Source organism: Haliaeetus leucocephalus, unplaced genomic scaffold (genome assembly GCF_000737465.1).
Source record: "Haliaeetus leucocephalus isolate CR32 unplaced genomic scaffold, Haliaeetus_leucocephalus-4.0 Scaffold656, whole genome shotgun sequence".
Taxonomy (NCBI): Eukaryota; Metazoa; Chordata; class Aves; order Accipitriformes; family Accipitridae; genus Haliaeetus; species Haliaeetus leucocephalus.
The window spans coordinates 16,315,756-16,340,705 of NW_010973092.1; the positions used below are offsets into that span (position 1 = coordinate 16,315,756).

Consider the following 24,950-nt stretch of genomic DNA (forward strand, 5'->3'; position numbering starts at 1 on the left):
CATGGAAATACTCAGAAGTTTTATCTCAGTCATAGTAAATCCCTCTTTCAACTATAGTAAGAAGGAATTAAATGTTCTTTCAGAAACAATAGAAATCAGGCCAGACAGCTTAAAGTTTAGCAATCATAAAAACAAAAAGCTGTTTGTTTTCTGAACTGATAGACAATACCTTCATATGGAATAATAGGCTTTTGTATTGAACAGTAGCATGAAGACGTCCAGAGAGTAATTGGCAGTTTTTTCTCAATACTGTACTGTATTCATCTGTTTTGATGTTTTATAATTGTGATATATTGATATCTGAATTTGATGAGATAGTATTAAACTCGAATCAAAGAGCCAGGCATTGTTAATCTAAACGATCATATATCTCCTCAAAGTTCAAGCAAGTGTTTGTGCCACCAGTGTTAACATGCTTTACAGTTTAATAAATATTACAGGGCCAAAGAATTGAACTGAATAATTCAGATACAGAGAAGTCAGTTTAACCACTAGACGTTCAGAGAGGTGAGAAATGGGAGTGTATATTTAGTCTTCCTTTCTCTTTAATCTAAAATTCTAAAACTAACCCTCCCAGTTTTAAGTGCTGAACATCTTCTGGTTTGGCTTTTCTCTGTGTGTTGTTTTGTGGTTTATTTTTTTCTCCTCTGAAATGTACCATCATAGTTAAAAATAAGAGAAAAAGAAGGAAAAAGTAAGCATGTTTACACTTCTTATCGCTCACAGATTGCAGAGTACCTGTGGGTGGTTTAAAGCAGCTGTTTCTCCTGGTTACCTAACTTTCTTCTTTAAAATACAGAAAGAAAAAAGAAAAAAAAAACCAAAAACCACAAAAAGTCTAAATGTCAGAGTCTAAATGAAGCCAAGAAACCTTTTCTCAAGTCACTAGCTCATCTGGCCAAGTACTTTTATTCTCTCTTAGGGGCATAATCCATTCCAGCCAAAAAGCAATGATTTAGGCAAAATACTTATGCCAATGTTATGACCTCCTCTCCTACGGGTGAAAACAACTACAACAATGAAAGACATGACTGCCTTCTGGGTTTTTTATCGTCTTTCGCTGGAGCTTGTTACCTTGGTGGCAGAGGTGGCAGAAGGAATCGTACTGCTGAAGTGCTTTGGTAGTTTAAGTAAGACTCTGGCCTGCGACTGGGTGTAGCAGGCGTGCAGGACCTGTTCCCGTTCTGCTGGGTGGGCTTTCGAGTAGGCCACCTGAACAAAGGGGACAAGGAGAAAGAAAATGCCTTCAACTGTCCCAGCTAAATTTGCCAAAACCGTTTCTTCTCCTCCTTAGCCACGTATAGAAAAGCAGAGGTTTTTGTTCCAGTTTTTGCTTGTTAGCAAATCTGGGTATTTTTTGTGGGGGTATTTTTTGTGTGGGAAGATTTTGTTTCCAGAAGAAAGTTTTGTCATGAGGATTTCTCAGGACTGTTACAGACCTGGGCATAGGATGCCATGAGAGAAAGACATATGGATACCAACTCAAAATAATTAGTACCCCAGTGGTTAGGGTGCTCGTGCTTAGTGTGTTTCTTGCTTTCTACAGTATCTTTCATTTTGCAGTTTATGCATGCTAACTGTGCATATATGAAAGTATATCTGCCACAGTAAGGGTGTCCTAATTAAGTAGACTGTAAGAATCTATCTCTTTCTGGTCCAGTGAGCAAGAAGGTATTTACACAGTTTTGAAGAGCTCCAACTGCCGATATGGATAAACTGGTCATCTTGAGGGATTGCGAAGAAGAGCATCTAGTCATGTTCTGTGGTGCACAAGAGCAGCCAATTCCCAAAGTTTTTTCAGAGAATCATAAAAATGCAGAAATGTCGAGGCTGGAAAGAACCTCTGGAGACACCTGGTCCAAGCTTTTGCTGAGAACAGGGCCTTGGATTATGTTATCCAGGGGCAATAAAATCAGTTGCTGCTGCTTGTGAACACATTGTTAAAGGATAATGTACACCTTTGTAATGCATTAATGCTGAATAGGAATAATCTCCTCTATGCAACTTTCCTGCATGCTTAATTCTTAATTGCAAGCCCTCCTGCAGGAAGAACGGAAATAATTAAAGCTGGTTTGAGTCTGCTTTTGTTTGTACTGTTGCATAACAGGAACAAATATTACTCTGTCAGTTCTGTGCTGCGTTATCAGTGCTCATTCAAAAATCAAAAGATAACAGTGTTTTTGTTTTATCATTATTTTTTAAACTCTTCAGTGAGATGATAATTTAGATAGAAAGCAATTCTCTTATAGCGTTTGATTTTCTCCCCCCACCCATTCAGGTCAATTATTTCAATTTCTAAGGATGTATCATGTGGGTCTTCTCTTTCTTCTCAATCTGTGCCAGATTGTTCTTCAAGGATAAGTCACGGAAAGTAGAATAAAACAAAATGTAGCAGCAAATTTGCTCACTCTTTTGTTATCCTTTCCTGTTTTTAGGTGACAGTGACTGACCCCAAATACAAGCGTGACTTTTCTGAAAACATCCTATCTGACTCAGAATAATGGATATAAAAGATAGAAGGCACCGTTCTCTGACAAGGGGCCGTTGTGGAAAGGAATGTCGCTATACAAGTTCTTCACTGGACAGTGAAGACTGCAGAGTACCAACTCAGAAGTCTTACAGCTCAAGTGAGACGCTGAAGGCATATGATCATGACACCAGGATGCACTATGGAAATCGAGTTTCTGACCTGGTTCACAGGGAGTCAGATGAGTTTCCAAGGCAAGGTATGTTTAAAGTCAGAACTGGTTTCTTTTACAGTAATCCGCGGTAGACAATCTCTGTGGCTTGTTGAAGGATACCATTGTTATAAGGAGTTTTAATGAAAGAACGGTAGGAGAATGGTTGCCATTTTAACATTATTTCAACTGTTTTGTGTTAAATTAGGAAGTTCTTTCTCTTCTCAGATTTCTGATACTGTCGGAATTCACTATTGGTAAATGAGGCAAACCAGGATCCACTCTTCCTAATAAACACAAATGCTAATGACCCTTAACCAAATGTTGTATTTGTCATGGATCTCAGGGTTGGCCAATATGCTAACTTTCTATTCTATTTCCTAGGTTCATTTTGGAAATAATAATAGCATTTTCATCTAAACTTTTCTGTCTCTAACAGAGTGCCTGTACTGAAAAGATAACTATAAGACTGTTATAGTAAAACCCCATATGGCCAACATATATTCATTATTAATCAGGTGCCTTGGAATTCCTTTCCTGTTCTTGACTGCTCTGTAATTGGAATGTGGGAATGGGAATGCTGTTTCCTCTGATTTCATTTTGTCACTGCTTACCCTTACTGCTTACCCTTCACCTCATATAAATTGGAAGGAGGAAACCCGTCTAATTACTTTTATAATTGGCTATAATACGTTATCGCAGCATTGAGATCCTAGAACTAGTATTTGAAATAACCTGCCTGTGTGAACTTGTAAGCAAGGTGAAGTAACCTCTTCTTTTATAAAATGTTCCTTGCTTTAAATACCTGTTATGTCCAATGAATTAACAATCTAAATGTTTTTAGTTAAAAAAAAAGTGATTATCCCTTTGCACTGTACACACACATAGTTTTGCTCTCATTCAGGTATTTACTTGTCTTAGTAAATCATAAGTCTGTGTGTTGAAACCGTTAGTGAACATTGCTTCATAGGAACGGTGTTTAATCATCAGGTTAACTTGACCAAATAGCCTGCTGAAATTGTCACTTAGTCAACAATTAGATATGGTTTTTAAAATAAATTACTTGGTTTAGTTTCAGTTGGAGAATCAGATATGGTTTATATATCAAGCAAGATATAGGCAGTTTTGAGGCATAAATGTGTAGCCCTTTGTGTCCCTCTCAATGGAAGGTAAATTATCTAGTACATTGTTAATTGCTGAAACTCTACTATTCTATATATGTGCTTGTTAATGGCATATGATAGTTCTCTACTATACATTTTTAATATTGTGACTCATGAAATTCTAAGTTATCACACTTCTATGTAGAGAACAGCCAATGAAAGGTCATTTTTTATACTTGATATCATGTCATGCAACTTGTTTAAAGCATTCTGCCAACAGTCAGTGCCTGTCTTCACCTTTAAATCAAAATATCTATTAATTAGCATCGCTAATTAAACCCTTGTCTAATCCCGTGTTTTTCTCGCATTTGTGTACAGACATTTGGAAGTATTTGCATTGTGCTTGGTCTATCAAACACCCAGTTCTATTTTCTAAGGTAATCTCTGTTCTTGTAGAGTCTTTCTTTGCTTATAGGTATTTACCTAGAGATAACGCATCAAACTGCAACTAGATCATACGAGCTACTGGAGCCATTTTCACTGTGGTTTGTTCAGCCTTTGTGTACAGGAGTCATCTAAATATTGCTTTTCCCTATCTGGATGATTGATGCTTCAGCTCAAGTGCCTCATTTTAGTTTCCAGGTCATTATTCGGCATTTCATGAGGGTGTTCTTTTTCTCTTGATTACTGATTTGACAACTGTTCATCCTCCTCCTGCTCTTAATGTGTTCTTATCTGCCCTCTTTATGAAGGGGAGTGCAGATTGTTGGTAACTGAATTGAAACCCTCAGGGTTTTTTTTTTTTTTTTTTTTTTTTTTTTTCTCCTCCTGCTAGTCTGTGTTATTATGTCAGATGAATAAAGTTTATTTTAGAGGGCCAGAGTAAGTTTTTTGTTAAATAATACGAGCAGTAACTCCTTATTTTCCTGCTTTTGTTAAGTTTACAAAGCAAATTTCTTTAGAAAATAAGTCTGTATGATGATTTTTCCTGTTTGAAAGCTCGGTATCTTTCTGATTGTACAGTTCCTCTACTGACATTAAATTTGAGATAATGTGGCAAGTAGATCTAGATTAAGACTTGCTACATGTTCTCACTTTCTATATTAATGTTATATGGATAAAAAAGTGGTTCATATAGTAGGAAATACTGTTCATTACATCTTAGGCATGCGGTTTCCAGCTGCAAACATCTAGGGATTTATACATGTAAATTTATTCTAAATTTGAGTGGGTGTTTTGATGGGATTAAATTCTGTAGGAAATAAACATGCTTAAAATAAATAGTCTTTAGAGAATTTTTTATTCATCTATTATAAAGTAGCTTGACATTTTTTAAGCAATTGTAGATATTTTCCTCAATATTTTGTCTCTTCTGTTAGAAAAGCTATATGCATTTGACTTATTGAAAATTATCTGGTTTAACCATGGCACTGGATCTGCTCAAAGCAGTTGTTTTTAGCTGCTGCCTGATCATACGTTACTTGGTTTTGAAAATCTGTTAACCATAAGACCACATTGTACTACTTCTATTTTTGTTTGTGATGGTTAGACAGTGAAATGCTAATAACAAAAACTATATTCAGGGCTCAGAAGTCTGAAACAGATCATCTTGGTCTGCTTTAGTATTTTATTGTCCTTCTGTTCTTACTTGTTTGTCTCATTCTTCATGAAAAAGCAGATCTCCAAAGTATAAATACCTCTCTAAGTTAGTGTGAATAAAGCATTTAATAGGAAAATTGAACATTGGTGGAAGTGTAACTCTGAGAATACAACTTTAAAACTTTGTCATTGTTTGAATGTTTTGAAATAAGCTTTTTGTGCTAATCATTGACAAATGCACCTACCAAAGAAAGTTCCTCTTTGTTGTAGCTGCTACTTTCTGGTGCAGTATTTGGAAGTTTTGGTATAAAGGCATGAAGGGTGACGTGACTGTGTATTACCTAAAGCACTTTAGTCTGGCATTACTTCTACTGTACTTTTCCTAAGATGTTTACCTGTAATTTTTCTAAGTAATAAAATTCCCCTTTTAAAGTCTGTTTTTAATGTAGCAGTAATAATATTTGTGCAAAGTAATTCAGAATAGGTTTAGTATTTTTGTGTCAAGCTTATTTTCTGATAATCTTCAAAACAGGTGCTCAGGTTTTTGGATAAAATGACAGGTCCAATGCATACCTGAGCTATTAATTTGTCTCAGATTTTCCCTAATAAAGATAGAAATGTATTTGTAAGTCAATACCTGCACTGAATATTCATTAGTCAATTGATCTGAAAAATACAGTCCTTCAGTGGATCTGAGAGAGCATTCAAACATTACAAGATTTATTTAAAGTTGAGGAGTCCTTTCTGAATGCTGTATTTTAAGATTAATAGAAACTTTTATACTTTCTGCTAGGTTATGTCAAAAGCTTGACAACAGTTCTGAGACCTCTGAATATTTGGAATATTTTACAATCTTCTGGTAATACAGGAATTTCTCTATATGCTCTGTATTTTTCCACCAAAGAGAACCCATTATCAAACTACTTTTTTTTTTTTTTTAATACCTTCTTTCTAACTTCATCTGCTGACACAGCATGGTGAAGGTAGATGTCCTTTAAGGCTAAAATGAGGATTTTGGAAAACCTTTCTTTAAAGAGGTTGCTTTGAAAGGCAGCTTTTCTTCAAGTATACTTTGTAACCAAATTTTGCTTAAAAGAACACTCTACTGAGTTGTTAAGGGTTTTAAACTGGGTTTCAAAGGCACAATTGCAAACCTTACTATTCCGGAGTTCCTCACTTGGCATTCATAGCTCATGGATTTTGTGTGTCTGCCTGGGCCAAATGCCAGCTGATGCAAAATTTATTAGCCAATAGTTATACTGAATTGACTGCTTTCTCATTCTCAGGTCAGATCTAGTTTAGCAGTAAATCTCTGCTGTGAAATGTTAGAACAACTAGAGTATATGATTGAAGTTATTAAAAATAAGTCTAAAAACCACAATCATATTAAACTGGACCCAACAGTCTTCTGAAATATTTTGAATTTTTTTACCACAGTTGAATTGCTTTGTGTATGTCACAGCATCTTTTTTTGTATGGCGAGATAATTTCAGTAAAGAACAAGAGCCAATACCTTTCTGAATGTCAGCTCAAATTCCATATTTATTCTTTTATACTTAAAACCGTATGCTTTTTGTATCCTGTTTAACACTATTGGTACATTAATGGGAGTTAGAAAAAAGTAGTGACAATTATTATAATAAATCCCTTATAATGTCTCTTAAGATTGTCCAGTATTTTTATTAACATCAAATAGAAAATTAAGTTATTGCAGTAGAATTCTCAGAGAGGGGCACTTGGGAAGTATATAGTGCACTCAGTTTTCTTTCACATGAAGTTGTGTTACTATGGCATACTACTCATCATCTCCTGGGCATTTCATACTGCATCTTTTCTCCATACATATTAAACAGGTTTCTTGAAGAAAAAAGAAAAATGTCAATAAACAACTCCCCCAAAATCCAAACCCAAAGCAACCCAAACCAGTTTGATGAATCTACATTTTATTTTTTACAGCCTACTCTAGGCAGCTCTGATTGCTGAGAAAAACGAATGTTGTTTTCTCTTCTTGTTCTTCACATCATAAATCTGTCACCAAATAATTTACTGGGACACATTCGAAGAACCACACTGCAGTAAGAACATTTCATGAGACTGATTAAGCTTGTTCGGATTTAAAGTTATTGTGGTCAGGTATTCTGTGTTCAGCAGTGACTAATGCGCTGCTATACAGAGGGATAGTTGCTGTTACAGTTTCTAGGCTACCTGGACTTTGTCTCGCTGCTTATATTCCCAGTAACACCAAGATGAGATTTTTGGTTATCTTGTCATCAAACACAAGTTGTACTCAACTTTTAGGCTCAGATTAGCGTATCCCTTCGAAATCCAACTGAGTTTTACTAATTTTAGTTTTAATATTTCTTTCCAGAACCTGTGACCTTTTGAAAATTAAATGTTCAATATATAGATTTGGATTAAAGATGTTAAAGAAAACTTTTTCTTGTATTCTGGCTAGAGTGGGAGCACATCCTTACTTTTCCTTTCTCATGTTAGGTTTTGAGTAGCATTCTGAAATACGTTGCTTTTTGGTATATCCATACACTTACGTAATCAAACAAAATCCGAGGTAGAGGCAGGTGGCAGAAGCTTAAGGAGGAAGCCCTTAACAGGGAATCAGATGTAGGGGAGCTCCTGTGGGGAAGAAGGCCTCAAGGCAAATCTCCTATTATAACTGGTACACACAGGTAACTTGCACTGCTGTTGAATCAAGATTTACTTTGTTTTTAACGGTTACCTAAGAAATACATGATCCCAGTGTAAAAGATTTATGAAGGTGAGACAACAGCTGCATTCAGTTGCTCTTCTCTAGAAAGCATGGCATTAGTGAGAAATAAAAGTTTATATTTTAATATGTATACCTTATTTAATAAAGCAAAGATGTTGAATAAAAACTCTCTCCCCTACCTTCTCCCTCCCAAAATCATAAAAGATTATATGGTTCTTGCTGTTAAGTGATTTAAAAACATGAAAGCACTTTTCATCTGTGCTTTCATCTGTGTTGATATTGTTAATGATGGACCTATGTAGTAGCATTACTAGAAAAGCGAATAAATGAAAGTACAAACCTTTATAAGAAAATATTCTTTTAGGAAAGGAAAATGTAAGAAAGTCTAACCCCAAATCCAACATGCCTCCTCTCATTTATACTCTAGCATCAGTCGAGTGGCCTTTTGAGCTTTAATATTAAGATCTGCTGACAAATAGGAATTAAACTAAAACTTTGTGTATATTAGATCTGAGTCACAATAGCATAAAATCAGAAGGAAATCTCTTTAGAAGTGGCTTTTCAGGGAAGCATCACGGAGCAGACTCTCAGTCTTTGGGGTACTACCAAGTACATATGCATAAATTGTTTTCTCTTGCTCTTCTGTGTTGTGTTTGTTTGGGTTTGGGGGGTTTTGTTTGTTTGTTTGTTTTCCTTTTGAACAGGAAGCTCACTGATTTGTAACTGGTAGTTTAAATCAGTTGTTCTGAAAATCTTTTACATTCCCCTTCCATCTTCCCTTCTTGGTGTTTCACCATTTTATATCTTCATACATTGTGACTTAATTTGCTGGGTGTGGTTGGTTGCTCAGGCCTGCTGGAACTAACCATTGAGAAGTCAGACTGTCTAACAGGGACTTGTTGAATGAAGGTGTAACTCTTGCTCTCTTACCTATTTGACTAGTAGATCAGCATCTTGGCCGTTAGGAGTCCTTCTCTGAGACACTGAATGGCAGCAGATCTATTCCAGCCCCGCAGTTCAGAGCTGGCCGTTGCAATACAGCATGCTGAAGTATTTAAAATGTCATTGCTATGGAAAGAACATAATCAACTAGCAACCTAAATACACAGTGTAATCAATTAAAGTATTACCAGGAATCTCGTTCTAGGTGAACATGATAAAGATGAAGTTGGAGTTGAATAAAATACTATCTTCTGAAGCTTTATATAGAGAAGCTATGATGCTGACAGAGGACTCCAGTAATAATTAATATGGCCAGTGCTGAAAAACACAGTACTATTCTAATATTAATATGTATTTGTAGAATAAACAAAAAACAGCCAGACATAATAGGCGAATTCTGTGTACACACAGTTTCTCTCAGGGAGTAATTTTTTATTCTTGGCAGTTTCTCTCTAGTGATCATTATTAAAAATCAGCATTTGTTTACAGTTTGAATTAGAGAATCAGAATTCAGGGATTTCCGATGCAAATATATAGGTATGTATATAGACTTATGCTCCTTTTTTTCAAAAGTTATTTAGTTTTCAAAAAGAGCTGCTTTTTTTACTGCTGCTGTAGTGGACTCCTCATTCATTGATGATTAAGTTAAACTAGGTTCTATTTTTTTTATCCATTTACAAAGTTACGTGAACATTATGTACACTAGATATGAAAGGATAATTTCTAAAAAGTAGATGTTATCAACTCGTGTAGTTAGCACACACTGTGAATAAAAGAAATTTTTTTAAAAACTTAGGTCTACTCTAGAATAGGCTTAGTAGCCATTTTAATGCAAATACCCTCTCAAAAGTACTTTGAAATTAATAGGAATTATACTTCCTATACTTTATGGCTACAAATTTGTATCAAGCAAAAAGATCTTGTGCCTCAAAATAGAGGAGTACTGTTTGCTCGCCTTATTATGCTAGGGCCTAACTGAATGTTGAAGAAAACCTGTTCTTTGATTACTTTTTTTTTCTCCTCATCCCTTTGCTTGGCTATGAAATAGAAGTCTAAGACTTTGGACACTGAAAATAATAATTTTTGATCCTATAAATCTTTCTCCATTTTCTCATACACACACATGCACACACTCTTCTAAGAAGTTTGTAATATGTAGGCCCATCCATGTGGATGCTCTTTCTCACATTAAAATCCATTGTAAAGGGAAATAATGTACTCCAAGGAGATGAAATAATATTTTTCTTTTTAAAATAAAATACTCTATATAAAAATACTTATTTCTTGATTAATCCTACTAACAAAAAATGGCTGACTTGTGCAAATTCTGCAAATATTCCACCTTCTCTGGGTTCTTGTCTTCAGAAGTATCTGCAGTTTAACATAAGTATTTTTTAGGGTGCATTTTCCAGCAAGAAGAGTTTGGAAAGGAGGCTGATTACTTATGAGTGTTCCCAAGCTGATGAAGAGACTCAGATGCTTTTCTAATACACCTATTACCATGAAAATCTCAGATTTAAAAAGCTTTTACGCTTGATCTGGGTTTGAATTGGGCATCTTTGCCCCTGCATCTTAGGCATGTAGCAGAAAATTAGTCTTTAGAAGTCATGTAGTCCAGAATTTGCATTAGTGAATATTGTTTTGTTTCTGCTGTGGATTTGGGCACCCCTCTAAAGCTTGTTTTCTGGTAAAGAAAAATTAGGCCATTTGCTTCTCCTCTTCCTTTCTCATAATAGAGGAAGAAAGAAATATTTAAATAAAATGGAAATCCATAAATTTTAAACTGACAAAAGGCATTTCTTTTGGATTACACATTGTTGAACTTTCTGATACCAGAAGTTTTTAAGGTCCATATCTTCAGGAAAATAAGGGAAGTATTAGACATTTGTATATTTTTTTGAGTGTGTGGAAGATGGGTTAAGCACCAGAGTGTATGCACTGCTCCAACGCACAAGTCAGTTTTCAGCTCAAATGCATTGGGAACAGGTTTTAGGTGTTTATTGTGTTTATTCTGTAATTGTCTTTTACACCTTATTTTTGGGGTTTTTTTTGCCCATATTCTTTTGAAATATCTTACTATTGTTGGGGACTAAATTCTAGACTCAGTGGGCAACTGGTTGCTCTGTGGTGATGATTACTATGTTTATATTTGTTTTCTTTCCCTGTTTGTTCACCTAATACCTCAAATGGATTATGTGATTTTTGGAAGCTTTTCGAATATTATGACTGGACCCAAATACACACAGTTTACTTAGTAAGAAAAACATAAGGAAACTTTCAAACAAACAAACAAAAACATCACCCAAACCTCAATTTTCTTCCTTAGAGAACCATGGATGTTTTGGAGTTGAGTCAAAGTGCTGACGATAAATTCACTTAAAACCTATAAATGGGAATCAAAATTAGTAGAAAAGAAAACAAGAAGCAAGTATAATTGGCTAAGCAGGGCCCAGCATGTTTTATTTGTTCTTTTTGTTTTATATTATTTGTCTCTGGATTCGAGTTTAAGTTCAGAAGGCCTTCCAGTTATCTTGTTTGGCCTGCTATCCAGTTGCTCATTAACTTTCATCAGATTATTTCTACGCTGATCCCAGTAATCTGTCCTTGAATGAAGCACATTCTGGAGTCTTGAAAACATCAGTCGGCAGAAAATCCATCATTTCCATTGGCAGGCAGTGTCTGTGGGAAGTCAGCCTCCACGTTAAAAGCAGTTGCCAGCTTCTCTTTGGATTTTGGAAAGTGGCTTCAGTTACTGTCCATTAGGTCTGGTGATGCCCTTTTCTGTTTTATTGGAACAGCCATAGTACCCAGTGTTTTCTCTTCACAGTTCTGTTAGATGCTGCAGTTAAGCCAGTCATCTTTTATATGAGCTCTGTCTATCTATCTATCTATCTAGAGCTCTTCAAGCATCTGCCTGTGTAGTATCATCTTCTGTCATGAAATCAGATTTGTCGCTTATTTCTAAACCCTTTCCTATCTTTTAGTTTTTCTCTAAAGGAAGCAATATGTACCATAGCAATGCCATATATGCCTCAGTGACATGGATAAAAACATGTTGAAGACACAGTAACAGGTATAAAGATAGACCTTTCATACTACTTCCATGTTTGTAAATCCAAACTTCAGATTTGCTTTTTCTGGTAGCAGTCAGTTCCTGTTGAGCTGCTGGTCCTTCAAGGTTCCTAAATTTTTTCAGAGTCTATATAGCTGACTAGACAAAATAGCATGCAGATATTTTTATATATTGCTATTTTTTTATATGAGTGCTTAACTGGAAGTGTCTTACAGTGAATGCAAAAGTACATGTCTGTGAATGTGGACCATATTGGAAACAGAGATTTACTGTCCCAAAGTGTAATGCTTACTCAGCCATCTGATGAGATTTGAGCACTAAACAGTTTGAGAGGGATGCATAAAGCTGTTTTATTACAAGATGCTGTTATGAATTGTAGCAGCTTTCCTTATGGTATACTGCTGTTGCCAAACAAGTTGCATGAATGTAAGCAGTTTTATTTGTAATTACTTGCTTACATTTCCTTAGAATATTTGGGTTATAGCTGTTTGTGATTCCTACTCCTCCACTGGTGGCAATCCCTACATCCTGTTTAATTCAGAATGAAAGGATATCTTTTAAAACTGCTTCGAGAAAAGCCTCTCTGAGGAATGCTGTTTCTTATACATGGTATAGAATGGGTCTCAGATGTTTGTGTGTGTGTGTGTGTGTGTGTGAGTGACAGAACCTTGTTAAAATCAATGCAGAAAGCTTACACAGGAAAACTCAAAAGAGTTTTCTGTTTCTTCTTAATGCAGTGATAAGTAAAGTAAGAGATTTCATTTTAGCTGAATTTGAGCAAGTCCAGAAAATGGAGAGAGGAATTACCTACCTAAAGAAATGTTATGGAAAACAGAGTAGTTAAGAACTAGGCCATTTTCTAAACTTTGGTCAGAAACTGGATGTTACAAACTGAATTTGACACTTGAAAAACGTTCTTGACATAATAGTAAAAGCAGTGCCTGTTGTCTTGCTTATGTTTCTGTTCTCTGAGCTCTGTGTAACTACCATTGTGTTCGATGATGCTAGTTAGCTGTTTTCCGTACAACAATCAAATGCTTTCACAATCATTATTTTCACAAAGTTAGATACTTGCTTGAAGTAGATTACAAGAGAAGAACAGTGTGATCATCAGTACTGAAATGTCTCTTCAGTGTAGCTTGTCCAGTGTAATTTTGCAAGTCAAACCTTGGTCTTCTGTTGATTACCATGCAAGATGCTTCTTCAGCTTAATAAAAATCTTGCTTGGAAGATCTTACCAATATCCATCCTGTTCTATTCCTTGCATTGCTTCCTTTATCCAAGTTATCAGCCCAGGTATGCCTTGCCACTCCTAGTATTGTAAACTTCTTTTAGCTGCATGCACATCACTGTCATATTTCTTCCTTCCTTATCAGCTCATTTATCCACTCTTAAGTTCTGAATCTTGGTAGTTGCTGTCACTGTTTTTCTTCTCTTAGCTTATCTTATCAGTGTATTCATATGTGACCTAAACTTCATGGAAAGTTTCGTGGATGGTGAAATTACACAGAGAGCTACAGCTGAGGGTTTTTGGTTTGGCAGCTCCACCACCTGCTGTAGAATGTAAAGAAATGTCTAATGTTAAGAAAATTTAAACAAATATCCAACATCAGTAGTATTTTTTCCAGTATTCTATGTGAAAAGGGTAGAATAGCGTTTGGTCAGTTTTTACCTAGGAATAAGCAAGTTGTGTGCTGGCTGCTGGCTAGAAACAAGTTTAAATTTTGATTATATGAAGTAGTAAGTGCTCAGTTGCAGGATGACTCAGTTCAGTACAACTTTGTCTTCTCAAATACATGAATCAGTTATGTTTGTATAAGTATTGAACTAAAAATGATCAGTATTTTAGGTTTTGCTACTTAAGCCAGAGGTAATGTTAAGTCCAATAATTTAAAAAAAAAATAAAAAATTCATTCCCTCAAGCAAATGGCCCATTCTATGGCAACTGGTCTAGCACAGGATTCTAGCTTTTCTGAATTACTTCCAGTAGAATACTGTGTTTTCAAGATGGCAGTTTAAGATGACATATTAAATATTAGAAATATAATATTAATATTTCAAATTATGTAGTTACAGGACCAAAAAAACCCTTTTATAAGTAATATTCCATTCAATTTCATAGCAATATCCAATTGTCTCTTGGAGTTTTTCTATCCCTAAGATAGGCATTTGAACAGTATTGAAGCAAAGCTAAAATGCTGCTTAATCTCTGTGGGAAATTATTACTTTCGATGAAAATTATTCACGATATGCTAAAAGTTTACTACACAAAAAATGATAATCTGGACATCATTCTTGCTTAAGTAATCTTATCAAAGAGTTGGAGAGGTGGGGAGGGTAGTATTAATCAGGTAGTTTCTTGTTTGGGAGGTTTGTGTTTTAGTTTCTAACGAGTCTGCTCAATTCGGTGCAATTATATTTTGGCACTAATTTTGAAATCATGACAGTGAATAAAATTTTGTGTATGGATAGGCAGCTAAGTGTGTGTGCTTCTATTAAGTTTTTTTCTAAATTCTTACAAACACAAAAATAAAACTTGTAAGACATTATTACCAATATCTGCTTCAAGCACTGAATTTATAAAGTAGATTGTTAATAATATGAGGAATGATATATCACAGCTGTAATACTGTGTCTTCCAAAGTTAATGAACAGTTACAATTTTCATAATGAAAAATTAAAATAAGGTTAAAGTGGTTTATAAGACTGCCTACAGATCTAGCAGCAGCGTAATTGGAAGAAAGAACGTTAAATTAGAGGGACTTGGAAATATATGTTACCTAGTATTGATAGAGGACTAAAATCCTGTACTTGTATTTAGGATTGTTCGAATGTGGACAATTCAACTAGAACACAGCACAGAAAAATGAAATGTTATTTGCTCACTGAAATCACTGTGTACACAACAGATTGTGGTTTTAGATGTCTTCAGTAGTTCAGTTATGTGATTCTCTCTTGTTGACTGAGTGCAACAATCTCTCATCTGTGTTTGCCGGTTTCTTTGCTATTTCTTAAGCAAAATGAACCTTTGTGCTTGTTTTTACTGTTAACAAAGTGTAATAAAGGTTTCGTTACTGTGTGTTGGCTATTCTGGGGTAATTGCAACAACGTTAACACAGATGAGGTGTTGGCTTAATATGTTAGGGTCTTTTTGAGAAAGTCCACTGCCCACAACTGTTTGCCTTTGGGAGACAGTATTGCACAGGTAAGGCTTAGCTTGACTTTTAGAACTGACCCTTAAAGAAAACATCTAACTTCCAAGATGACATTCAGCTTCAGACCACAAGAAGCTGCCGTGACAGGTTTTCCATGTTCCCGCGTTGCCCCGAGTATCAGTGCAGCGGTGGGATGCGTGTCGCACGGTCCGAAGATGCGAAACTGCCTTCTCTTCTGACAAGGTTTGCCCAGGCAGGAGGTTGGGGAGACTCCATCACGTGTAGGGAAGCTTTGAGAGGCTGACAGCACAGAAACTGAGATGAGCATTGTAATACTGCACTTCCCTGAACTTGTTTTTTCATTTTGTGTAATCCAGAATGACTGTAATTGAGAGTATATTTGGAATAAGCAGGCTTTGTGGTTATCAAATATGTCAGCTTTGCTCTTTATGTTTATATGTTGGCTTTGTAACTCTTATAAGCTGTTATTGCATGACAGACTCCTCCATCTTAAATTCAGTCTCTTAAATTCATCTTCTTCCTTCATTTTTTTGACAGCATAACAATGTTATACCTTGATCCAAGTATATCTATCCCACACAGAGGGTTTTCTGTGTGGCGGGGCTTTTTGTGGCATCACTATGCTAGGCAGAACAGTCCTTGTTAATGAAATTCCTCTGAAGTATTGTTTTAGTGTGAATTTTCTGTTGATCTGTGTGTTTCCTCATTATTTCTACAGCTTGCAAATACAGAATGGGATAGGATTTATTCAGTTTTTCTCCAGTGTCTCTTTTACTGCTGAGGGTCTTAGTATCCAGTTTAAGAAAATGTATACCCAAAAGATTTCAGAAGTGTGGCAATCTATCCTCTTACCGTACAGATGTGTTATTTATAAAACAGAAACTTTGGCATTCCAAAATGTGATGGATATCTGTAGAACAAGATGGGGTATCTGTGCATAGGAACAACTTAGAATAAATGGAATGACTCGGCAGATCAAAGAAACCCAAAATTAAGAGGTGATTTTCACAGTTGTAATATTTTATTGTAAAATATATAAATATTGTTTAATACTACTGATTCAGTTATTGAATCTAAAGTATCAATTTGCTCAGCTGTGGAGTAGTGGATTGGGAGAATAGGAATTTACTTTAGATTCAAATTTGTTTTCCTGAAAATTATGATTTTCCTAACATACAGTGGGTTTGAATGCTATTCTAGGAATATTTTAATTACCCCAGCATCACTATTTTTGCATCCTCATAGTTTAAGCTATAGTTGGAGAGGGTGAAGTTGATAGTCTTTATCATAGAATCCTAGAATGGTTTGGGTTGGAAAGGACCTTAAAGGTCATCTAGTTCCAACCCCCCTGCCATGGGCAGGGACACCTTCCACTAGACCAGGTTGCCCAAAGCCCCATCCAACCTGGCCTTGAACACTGCCAGGGACGGGGCTTCCACAGCATTTCTGGGGAACCTGTTCCAGTGCCTCACCACCCTCACAGTAAAGAACTTTTTGCTTACATCTAATCTAAACCTACCCTCTTTCAGTTTAAAGTCTTTACCCCTTGTCCTATGTCTATATGCCCTTGTAAGAAGTCTCTCTCTGGCTTTCTTGTAAGAGCTCCTTTAGGTACTGGAAGGCTGCTGTAAGGTCTCCCCAGAGCCTTCTCTTCTCCAGGCTGAACAACCCCAAGTCTCGCAGCCTGTCTTCACAGGAGAGGTGTTCCAGCCCTCTGATCATCTTCCTGGCCCTCCTCTGGACTCGCTCCAACAGGTCCCTGTCCTTCTTATGTTGGGGGACCCAGAGCTTAACACAGTACTTCAGGTAGGGTCTCACCAGAGCAGAGTAGAGGGGGAGAATCACCTCCCCTGACTTACTGGTCACACTTCTTCTGATGCAGCCCAGGATACAGTTGGCTTTCTGGGCTGCAAACGCACATTGCTGGCTCATATTTAGTTTTTCATCCACTAGTACCCCCAAGTCCTTCTCCGCAGGGCTGCTCTCCATCCACTCATTGCCCAGCCTGTATCTGTGCTTGGGATTGCCCCGACCCACGTGCAGGACCTTGCACTCGGCCTTGTTGAACATCATGAGGTTCGCTGCTCTCTTGAAGTCCAGGGTAGCAAACTTGCTGTGTGCCATCCTTGCTGCCCCAAGGACCTTGAACAACACCATTACATGGTCACTCCCTCTTTCTCTTTATATCTTCCAGATTACAAAGAAATTACAGTAGTTCGTATATTTGTCAGGCCTGGGAAAGACTTCTATACTTGCATTCGCACCAGGAATGTGCAAACATTAAACAAATGGCTCAGATTGATAGATTTACCGTAGATCCTCTTCATGTGACTTAAATAATGTTCTGCAAGAGAGAGGATATGGTAGCATATCAAAAAATGCTGTTACCAAAATGCACAGTAAATTTCCACAAAATGATCGAAGAAATTAAGCCCCTGGACATGTTTACGGTACTGTTTTTTCAGAATAGGAATTAAAATCTGTGTCTCTGGAGGTTATATGACTATTTAGCAAGGAAACAGACTTGTAGTTATCGGTGGCATCAGTGAATATCAAGTATGCTTTTTTTAAAATAAGAAATATTGTACCTGATATGTTTAAAGCCTACATTAAGTCCAGCAGTATAATTTACATAGAGCTGTGCTTATACAATATGCCTGAAAAAATGCCAAATTGTTCAGTTTAAATTAATCTCGCTCATATGTAATGAGATGCTTAAAATAAGTACTTCATTTATTGTTTGCTTATATAAGAGAAAATCTCCCCTACAGAGATGATATATCTAAAAGGCCTTTATGACTTCAGTTTTCAAGACCGAGGGTGAAGTTGAGCTAAATATCTGCACAAAGTTTACCTTCCTACAGCCTTTTTATTAAAAGATATTTTTCTGTTGTCAGCAGCTCTGAGAAAGAGAGCATTGTGGTTTAATTCTGCATATGATCTTTGGCAACCACAAACCTCCCCCCCCCCCCAAAACCCAAAGGAAATCTGTGAGCAGTTTGAGCAGCTAAAGTAATAAGTAGACCCTGTTGGTTAGTATCCTTATCATTTAACTTCCTCCTGTTCCACTTAAAAACATCTTTGTGTGGACTATCTTAAATTTCTGATGGCTTGAGGTTGTAAATTAACATACAGCATAATCTGAAATGCAGATGAGGGGAGAGAGGGCACTTGTGGAAAGTGGCTTCTTGTCTTACTGTCAAGGAGACTGTTATGCTTGAAGTTTTATGCTTCTGCTGAAATCTGTAGATATTTTTGGATATGCAGGTGGTAGAGTGTCTGTCAAATTTTCTAGCTCTTTTTTCTCTCAAGGAATTCTTTGCAAGAATCTTTAGATTCTTGGCAGAAGATTTTTAATGTATTTGTGTTTTTTCCTTTTTAATTTGCATTCACCAGTCAATTACATGGTTTCCTCATGTTGGTTGGCCTTTCTTAAGGACTCCTAACATGTGCAGAATGGTACTAGTAAATAAAGGCTTTTAAAATCCCAGAAAAAAAATTTCCAATTAAGCTAAATGAAGTTGGCAGTATCTTCAGTGTTGAAAAGGCAAGGTAAGTTTTGAGATATGAGGATTGATACGGAAGAGAGATACCAAGATAAAGAGAAGATGAATAAGGCTAGTCAGGAGCAATGCTGAAAGAGGGATAAAGAAAGAAAGGTATCAGGATGGGCTTTAAGGTGCTAACTCTGGGCAGAAGCAGCAAGAAGAGAAAGCATTAGCAGAATTTTTGAAACTGGCTCTTATCTGGAAAGTCTTATCCATAAAGTTGCCATCCCAACCATGGAGAGAACTGGAAATATGGCTTTGCAAAATAACCTGGAAGGAGATAAAAAGAAAAGCATGTGTAAGATGGTATCAATCGGCATTGCGCTGTACATCTTGGGTGCATCAGCTAGTGGTGACGATACAAGATTGGGTTTTGCTTCCTGCCTATGTAGTCGAATTGCTACGGGCAACATTAAAATAGATCGATGGGAAGGCAATAGCATGGCTGCAGATGGAGGCAGTACCCTGCAGCTCATCAGCGACATATATACTTTCAGCAGTATAGACAAACGCTGCTGTAAGCCCGCTTACCTTCACACTCCTGTTAGATCCTCCCCTTCTGTTATCTGCACTGTGTTTCCATTTTGGGAAGTGGAAGCCAGGAAAACAGATCATGTGTTCTACAACCTGGGAAGCGTTATCTGACAATGTCAGGAGAAGAACAGAAGGGGGGTGCGTGGGGGTGGGGGTGTGTGTTCCCAGAGGTTTCCATGGACCAAGCCCAGAAGTGATGAGTGGTGGTGGCAACTATAATGGACGTTCGTACTTCTAAATCTTTTTCTGCTCTTGTTGCTCAGTGCATATAGCACAACTGATGCTTAAGGATTGCTGAAATCTATGTGGTTGGCGTTATTTACCTGAAGGTGATGTGACTGAACTGCATTTAGCATTCCTTCCTTTCTTCTTCAGCTTGTGAGTTACTAATTTAACAAGAGCTAATGAGCTTTTTCAAATGATCTTACTGCCAGCTCTCTTAAATTGTCATTTGGCTTTTCGTGTTAATTTGCAAAAAAATAGCGCAAAATGCCTTTCCTAAAAGCTTAAGGATTTTTTTTCCTGGTGCGGAGCCTTTTCAGTAATTCCTTTGTTCAGTGGTGTCCTTTAAGAAGTATTTAGGCTACAAATATAAATACTATCTCAGCTCTTGAGGGAAAAAGCCTCTTAAATTCATATTGCCATACAGTTGTTTAATGTTTCAAAACCACAGGCTGGCTGAAGGAAAAATCAATGGTGTAACTGTGACTCGCTCTGAAATGCAGCGATAGTCAAGTCCATATCTATATTGGATACCTAATGTGCAAGAGTTCAAAATAACCTTATGTTAAACATACAATCGTCACAATAAAACATAGTTTTTAACATAGCGGGCTTTGCCTAGAAGTGCAAGAGTGCTCTAACAGATGGTAACTAGAGAAAGCATTACCTGAGAGAGGGGGGATGAGGCACAAGCAAACGACTTGCCCAGAATCTGCAACCCGCGCAGTGGCATGCTGAGACCGGTTTTGCAGGTAAGAATGGCAGGGTACCTTGGCGTGGGCTGTGGGACAGGTGAGTGGTTGCCGGCATCTTGGAAAGCAGTTCCACCTAACTAAGTGGAGTTCAGGAAAAAAATCTCGCTTTATTAACTGTGAATTAATTAGATCATTAAATAAGAATTTAGGAGGAATGCTCAGCTGTTGAGCAGAATCGAATGTTTTAATAGCACAATGTGTTTTTCCAGTATTTGTCAAGCAACGATGCATTAATATTACAAAAAATTGAGGAATTAAAATATCAAAATATTATGAAGTAGGTATGATGATTTCACCTTCCAGATCATTGTATGTTTATTCTGTAGGATAGATATAGCTAAGAGTGCTAGGCTTGTAAGCGGCATGCTAAAATACTAATACATTAACATGCTCTGAATGTACAAGTTGGTCTGCTAAAGTTGCCCATTGGGGAACATCAATTTGAAGACAAGTTTTAGGTTTTCATAACCAGATGAAGTTTCAACACATCCTGTCAACAGGTGAAAGGGCCATGATGTTTATATTATTTGGAGAATTTTTTTTGTCTGTTTCCCAGAACAAATCGTAGTAAGACTTTCAAAAGCAATTTGGATAAAAAAGTAAATTGAAAACTGGAAAAGGAAAAATGGCAGAAATAAAGCAAATGATCACAAAACAATGAGTAATCAAAATGGTGTACAAATTTTTACATCAATATTTTGTCACTGTGTTTTATCAGCCTCAAAGGTTCAGTCTCTTTTAATACACTTTATGATCTGAGAGCACATTGTTCTTTAGCAGGATAAGGATTTCTGTGATCACCTGACACCCTTTACAGAGTTTAGGGGTTTTTTATTTGTTGTTTAAAGTTCCAAGGGCGTTTAAACATACAGTATGAATTCACATATAGTGATAAGCAACATAAAAATTAATTTTATGAGCGTGCTGTTGGGAGTGGAAGATTGTACTGGTTGGTGGACAAATAGGGTTTTTTCCCCAAAAAAAAGCAATTTCTGAAGAATAAGTTTAAAGACTTTTTTTTTTAAGAGAAATTCGGTGCAGATCTAAATTAATATAGCACCGAGACCAAAAAAAAATACTGAGGTACCTGAGTTTATTGGAGGCAAAGTTAGTGTGTGGTGTGTTATTAGGTGGTCTTGTCAAGCTGAGGCAATGCTGAACTCAACAGGCTGCGTTTGCATAGACTTCCATGCATTTTGAATTGTTCTTGTGGTATCATCTTCCTCTACCTAAGTTTTCTTTCCCCACAATCATATTTGTCATGTCTGTGACTGAACTCAGTGAGACTACTTCAGAGCTTGAAGTGCCCTGCTGCTGCAGGGCCTATAGTTAGAATGCTGCTTTTTTTTTTTTTTTTAACCCTTAATAATTAATAGCCATGGTATACGTGAGTTCACTGTAAAAAGCAGCCGTTTTAATTTTTACAGTTTTCATTATGACATCATTAATGCTTGCTTACAACGATTTTGTGACTGTTTGGCCACCACTATTTTTCATGTATTTGAATTCTCTACTCACTTTACAGTTCTCTCGTGTTGGGGCTGCATATAAAGCAGCTGTCACTTTGGTAATGTGAAGTGAAATTTCATGTCAGCAGGACAATCGTATGCTAAACTTGCTTTTATTTGTTCCAGAAGAATGTAATATATTATTCTCCTATGTAGTGCACAAATATTTCAAATGTATTAATAATGGAACTTTTATATAAATCTGTAAGATGCAGATGACATTTTTCTCTGAATTAGGATTGTTACATGCTAAGAGTAATTTTTCAACTCAAGTTCCCCAAAGTACAGTATTTAGAAGCACAAAAATGCATTCATATTGTACTTTTATTTATATAATTGGGTTTTATTTATTTTATATAGACATCATTCTTACCTTCAGAAAACAAATATGATAGTATTTTCCAATAATAAGCATTTATTTACTTAGAACGTTAAGTTTTACTTTCAGAGCTTTTTGATTAGAAAGGAAGAAAAGCAAACTGATTATTACGAACTATAAAATTATTCAGGTACTGATTTTATTAACCAGTAGATATTCCAGGGCACTTTAAGGTGCAATTCTGTTTTCATCTTTTCAACAGGCTTCTAAATGATAATGAACTTGTCTTGATGTGCATATTAATTTGTGGTGAAAGGTGGTAAATGAGACAAGTTACCCAAGATTTAAAGTCTAAGGAAAACAACTTGATATGCATCTACTTCATCTTTTATGTAGCTGAAAAGGATATAAAATGGAAGAAGGCAAAGACTCAGTGGAATGCTTGAAGAGTGAAAAATGTATAAATTTTAAGTAATTCATAGTTTTTTTTCCTGAAGAGAACAAAAGCTAAGATTATATATGTCATCCTGATGTACCAAATCCTATTTAAATAATTATGAGATCTTTGGATTTTGTTATTTTTTGTCTTACTCTAACTCACATATTATACCATTGGGATAAAGTATGTTGGTTCATTCCCCTTTTACAGACAAAGTGCGTGAGAAAAAAGATTAAGTGAGTTGCTTAGGGGCATGAATAACATTGTGAACAGAAAAAGAAAAAAAAATCTTTGCACTTAGATTAGTAATCCATTTTTATTTATTTTAGCTAATATTTTCACTGTTGGTTTTTTTCCTTCCTTATCTATTGTCTGTGTAGCATGTATTCTTAACTAATCAAAAATTATTTTGATTTTAAGGAAACTTCTCTGATTATTGAAACTTCAAGCCATCCATCACAAGGGAGAACTTCACTTCAGTTAATTCCATGTGTCTTGCCTTCATCTAATTTTCTGATGTTTCTCGCAAATACATATTGCCTTTATCCATCACAGAAATGTAATCATCATTTACAAAAATAAAGCTTACAGTGCTCTATTTGTTGTTACAAAATAGAATTTAAAAATATGAAGGTGAAGTCAAAGACATGCTTTTACTGGGTTTTATTAACGTAGGAATTACTCGTGTTCAAGCAGTTTGACAGCTTTATTAATATATTTCATTTAATAAAGAAGTCTGACACTGCTGGATTGGGGAGAACAAAAGATAGTCAAAGAAATAGGAAAGGTAGGCTTCAAGAGACACAATAGTGGAGGCTGAGTGAGGACTCTCGCACCTTAGAGATGAATGGTAAAATTAAAGGCAAAGAAAATTAAAGGAAGAAGGGAAGAAAAAAATGAGATGAATTTGCCAAAATTTTTAGGAGTTGTCTAACTCTGACTTGTAAGTGGGAATAAGATCTCAGAAGTCAGTGATAACTATGTCTTTCATTGTGAGTTGAAGTTCATTTTCTCACTGTGGTGACTCCTCACACAAAGTAAATACTACTTGACTGAGCATGTTTTTAAGAAGACTTTCGCCTTGCTGGCTAAACCGAGTATCTACTATGCAGGATCTTTTCCAGAGATAGGGTTTTTTCTTGATTCTCTGAGCAGTACTCTAAATGAAAATTTACCGCAGTATCCATTACAGTAATACTCTCTTACTTATTAGTGTCCTGTGGTGGCAGAAGATCTAATCATAAATCAACTTTCTATTGGGAAAAGGCAGCAGGCAAAATGCAGCCCCTGAGCTGCACATGGATGTTCTTGCATCACAAGGGAGGAAAAAAGGCAATGTTTAACATGGCACGCATATGGCCCCTTTCACATTTGGAAGCCCTAGCAGAAATATTTCAGCCACCCTCTTGGTCTGAATCTGAGGGATTTTCGTTATTCTAGCAGATGAGTGCTTCTGTGGTTGAAGAGCAGAAGGAAAATTGTGTTTCAAGTATGCTGTTGTGGTCACTTGATTCTTTGCAATACTGGTGTTGATAACAACTTATATTGCTTGTGCCAGTATAATTTGCAGTCCCATGTGCAATATTTACAGTGTTTAGTAAAAAATGAAGTAGCTGAGACTTCCAGACTGGCTTATTCAGATTATTCCATCCTTCTAAGCAATGTAAATCTTGCATGGTATTCATTAAAAATCTGAATCAAGATGATTTTCTGGTTTTCTGAAATTCAGGGTACATCTCACTGCCAAAAATAAATATTCCTTTTAGACAATTATCTAGCCAACCCTGATTTAAAACATAAAGTTAAAATGCAGAGTTTGAGTTGTTGTACTTTGGCCAATAATCCTTCTAAGTCTTCAGCCAAGCACTCACTTCAGAGCTCTGTTTTCCTATCTGTAACATGGAGGGTGATGGTATGAGTCTCTTCTCTGTGTCATACTTCAGTATATTTGTTGCAAAATACATGTTGCAAAACATGATGTAGCTTAAATATGGGCAGTGCTAAATATACATGGATAGATTATATGTGTGGTGGCCAGCCTCATCTGTCCATGAAACAGGAGTTTCTTTATCCACCCACTTATATTGAGAAAGCAAGAAAACATGAGTTGCCCTCAGGTAACTGAAAAGTGCAGGATAAAGTCTTTAGAATTCATGTAACTTTAGAAAAAATGCATACAAGAAGTATTTCAAATTCCAGGTAATTTTAAATTTACATGGTTAAACAAAACAATCCCATACATACATAATCTAAGTAATTTAAAAATCTGTTCACAAAAGTAAAAATATTTTATGTGGAGATAATACTTGTAATTATCAGTGCCTCCAAG

General features: G+C 36.2%; 1 protein-coding gene across 2 annotated transcripts in view; it reads left to right on the forward strand.

Annotated features, from left to right (window-relative positions):
* Positions 1-2,500: 2,500 nt before the first annotated feature.
* TENM2 (teneurin transmembrane protein 2) overlaps positions 2,501-24,950 on the forward strand; it is a 544,454-nt gene continuing 522,004 nt past the window's right edge. For both annotated transcript variants that reach the window (XM_010579129.1, XM_010579130.1), the window contains exon 1: positions 2,501-2,726. In XM_010579129.1, coding sequence (XP_010577431.1) covers positions 2,501-2,726 — 226 coding nt within the window. The remainder of the gene's footprint in view (positions 2,727-24,950) is intronic.